The following is a 4,173-nucleotide window of genomic DNA, read 5'->3' on the forward strand; positions in this document are numbered from 1 at the left end:
CCTCCTCTCCTCCTCCTTCTCCTCCTTCTCCTTTTCCTCCTCCTCCTCCTCATCCTTCCCCTTCCCCTTCCTCTTCTCATTCCCTATCCCCTCCTCCTTCTTTTTCTTTCCTCTAAATATTCCAAGTATAGTGGGTAGTTGTCTTTATCCAGTGGATGGGCTGGCCATTTTATTAAGTCTTTTATTTGTGTTTTGCTTGCTCTATTAGTCTCTTATGTCAAATTAATTTTAGTTTTAGGGTGTTTGTCTCTCCTTTTTTCTTCCAATTACCTGTGTTTTAGTTGAATTTTTGCTTAGGTATTTCTAAAGGAGGCTCCTCCTCTGTTCAGCCATGTTGCCTCAAGGAGCTCACTTAGCATTAAAAAAAGCATAAGTCTCTGAGGAAGCATTCTCTCAGTTTCTGTCTAATAGCTTTTTTAGCTTTCATTTTTGAGTTTTTGCTTGGTAGTTTTCTATTTGTTCATGAATGTGAATATATTATTTGAGTACTTCTGCATTCCATGGAGCACACTGAGAAGTCTTCCTATATTCTTGTTTCCTCTACATCCCGTGTCATTTTTCTCTACCTGATTGCCAGATTTTCTCTTTGATTTTTCTCTCATCTAGTTGATGATAAAGTGTCTTTCTCTTTGTGATCATCTGCTTGAAGTTTGTTAAGTTTTTTGGATCTGTAAACTGGTGTTTTCCACCAAATTAGGAAGTTTTCAGGCATCATTTTTTGAAAACTTTTCACACTTTCCCCCATTCTCCTGAAATTCAGACTACATGTATTGAATAATTTAATGTTTTCCCACAGGATTCTAGGCTGTTTATTTTTCTTCATTTTTAATCCTGTAATATCTCTGAAATCTACCTTCCTAGGCTCTTTTGCCATCTCTAATAAACCCATAATTTGTTTTTATAGTTTTAACCTATAGAAAAATAGTTATAATACTATGCATAACTTCTAGTCTCTGTTGAAATACTTATCTATATGTTTATCGATATTGTTTCCTTCACTTTGTTTCCCCACTGGAAGTGAACCCAAGGTTCTATGCATATTAGGCAGATACTCTTCCACTAAGTTCCATCTCTAATCCTTTTTATATTTTATTTTGAAAAAGGGGCTAAGTTGCCCAGGCTGGCCTTGAACTTGGGATCCTCCTACCTCTGCCTCATGAGTAGCAGGGATTTACAAGTGTGTGTCACCATGTCCAGTTCTAATATTTTGAATGTATTTTAAATTTTTAAATAGCTATTCAGAAATTCTTACTGCCAATCTAACACTTGAGTCTACCTAGAATCAGCCTCTTTCTTCCTTTCCTGATTTCTTCCCTCTCCGCTTCTTCTCCTTCTTTGTTCCATTGAATCCAAGGCCTCACACATGCTAAGCATGCCCTCTACCATGGGGCATCAGGGTCAGATTCTTTCCACTGCCTTTTCCCTGAATAGTAGTTTCTTATTTCTTTACTTATCAATAGATTTTCGTTCCTGTTGTTATTGAAAACTTGGTGTTACACACAACGCACTGCAGCACCTGTGTTCTCTGAGCTTGTTGGCACAGACTCAGAGGGTCAATTTTGTCTTTCCCATGCTGTGTGGAAACTGATAGCCTTGTAGCCTCCTGCTGTTGCATTTTTAGCCTGGCCTTGCTTTCTCCTGTGGGCTTGCATTGTTCAGCAGTAACCAGAGATGAAGCTGTCCTTTCTATGAGGTCTTGGCTTATAATGACTTATGAGTCATTGGGAAAAACATATAGGAAAAAATATGTTTATCTATGAGTATATCTCTGCTTTTCTTCATTTCATAGCATTTTATCACATCTTCACCACTTAAGCTGATAGGCTTTTTAGCAGTGCAGTAAAGAGATAGGAAAGATAAAAGAAGCCTTTATTAGCTCCAAAGACACGGAGAAGATTGAGGGCAGATGGGCAGATCCTCTGGCCTGAGACAAAGAAAGCTGAGGCTTCTATGGACTTCTGCTCAGGATGGAGCTTGAGGAGGGTGTTTAGAAATAGCGGAGGAGCTCATTGGGGTCTTCCCTGAGGCGGTGGGAGAGATCAATGGAAATTGCACCCTGGGCTGGGTTGGAGAAGAAGTGGGGAAGTGGTCTCTGGGAAGATAAGCCTCTTCAACCATATTAGATGACCACCATAATAATTCATCAATTCATACTAGGGCCAGAACCTATGAAAACCACCAGTGGTACATGCACAACTCCAGCAGGCAGTTGGTACCCCTGTGGCGCAGAACAAATCTAGTCATTCTAATCAGTGTTTTTGCTAATGAAATTAATAAAAAGCTGCCTGGAAGGACAGTCATGTATGTACCACAGGTGGTGCCCTTTCATGAACATGGTGAATGAAAAGACCTAGAAGGTCATTGTAATTTGGTTCTTGACCTCTCCAAATCTAAACTAAGGACATTTTCCTACTTGAGGGGTTCATTTTCAAATTAGACTTGAGTTGTTTATGCCTTAGATGGCTGAGGAAGTGAATGGTCCATCCAGAGAGTATGAAAGTTAATCTTTTTAACAGTTATCTCTGTTAATCAAGGCTGGCTAGGAGCACCACCGCATCTCCTGATGTCTTTCAGTCCTTGTCTTTTTAAGGAACGAGGTCTGCATCATAACTTGAACCCCAAGACCCAAAGCTAAGTATGTGGAAGCGATTCATTTATTTATCCTGTTAATTCCAAACTGAGTAGATCCTAAAATAAGGGAAAGGGGTACTTCCTTTTTTTTTGAAATGTGTTTGTGATAAAATATAGAACTTCCTTGAGAGGTCCTTAGATCTAAATGTTAGTGTTAAGTCTCTGTAGAGACTAACTAAACATTTATATTTATAAATAAGATATTGGGGTTCTGTTATACCCCAATATCATGCTTTTTGTTTCTTTCCAAACTTGGAGTAATTTGTAATCTTTTGATATGTTGGTAATTTAAACTCTAAATGCAAGTTGCCTGTATGTGTGTGTTTTATTTCTAAGCCTGATAGGCTCATTACTCTGGGATACTCTTGCTTCTTGCCTGTTCCTAATCTCATGCTTTTCTCATTACCAAGCAAAGGAAGACTTTCAGCTGTCTACAAACATGATTTCTATCATCTTCGCCTTTTTCTTCTTTGCAAGTTTAATAAGATTTTCTACTTTAAGATGAAGAGTTTCCCCTTTTAAATATTAATATAAATATGTTTTTATTTCTAGAAATGTCACTTGCCAGGTATATAATACTTATCTCCAAAATCATTGAGATATATACATTAAATGTGTGCAACTTTTTGTGTCAGTCATACTTTAATAAAGTGTTATTTTAAGTAATGTGACTATCCCCCTCTAAGAAAGATTTCAAATTGGCTTTTTACTTTTGAGTATAAAAAGGAGGAAGGAGGAAGGACTATAAGATTTTCCAGAGGTGACCTATGGGTGTTGAATGCCACTTTACATGAGAAATCTCTAAGACCCTCAAGTGTTCAGACAATTGGTATCTGAAAGGCACCTTGCCTGTATCTTGTGCAGCACATTTTGGTGTCAAATCTTCCATGGCTTCACCTCTTCTCTCTTGACGGCTTCTTTGCAGCAGCACCACTGAGCTCTTTGCCACCTGTGCCAAGAAAGACATCAGGGTGTGGCACACCATGTCCAACAGGGAGCTGCTGCGGATCACTGTGCCCAACATGACCTGCCATGCCATCGATTTCATGAGGGATGGCAAGAGCATCATTTCAGGTAACGGCCAGTTGCCAAGGTCTGGCCCCATGTGAGCATGGTGACAAACACCTGTAATTCCAGCACTGGGGAAGCTGAGACAGGAGGCTCACCTTGAGTTTAAGGCCAGTCAGGACTGTATAGTACATTTGAGGCCAGCCTGGAATACATATCTCAATACTCCCCTCACACTAAAAAAAAAAAAAAAAAAAAAAGGCTTTGGCCCCAGGCCCTAGCTGTGGTTCTGGTCCTGGCCACTGTCAACCCCCACCAGTTCCCCCACTGATAACCCAGAGCAGCTTTCTGCTGCTCTTCTCTCTGTGTCTCCCTTATAGACTCTTCTCAGATATCCCTTTCAGTTGGGGGATTTTCTGAACTTGGAAAAAGTAAATATGCAACTTCCCTTCTCTCAAATTACTGCAGATAGCATGGATCTTTCTCTCAGAGAGAAATTTAGTAACTCGATTATTCAGTGAGTACTGGATTCCT

The 4,173-nt window shown here is 39.6% G+C and overlaps 1 protein-coding gene across 1 annotated transcript in view; it reads left to right on the forward strand.

Moving 5' to 3' along the window:
- Positions 1 to 4,173, forward strand: part of Cfap52 (cilia and flagella associated protein 52) — a 58,171-nt gene that overhangs the window by 35,068 nt on the left and 18,930 nt on the right. Inside the window, exon 9 of the mRNA XM_004645160.2 lies at positions 3,557 to 3,705. Coding sequence (XP_004645217.1) covers positions 3,557 to 3,705 — 149 coding nt within the window. The remainder of the gene's footprint in view (positions 1 to 3,556; positions 3,706 to 4,173) is intronic.

The sequence above is a fragment of the Octodon degus genome, unplaced genomic scaffold, assembly GCF_000260255.1.
Source record: "Octodon degus isolate 3935 unplaced genomic scaffold, OctDeg1.0 scaffold00219, whole genome shotgun sequence".
Classification (NCBI taxonomy): domain Eukaryota; kingdom Metazoa; phylum Chordata; class Mammalia; order Rodentia; family Octodontidae; genus Octodon; species Octodon degus.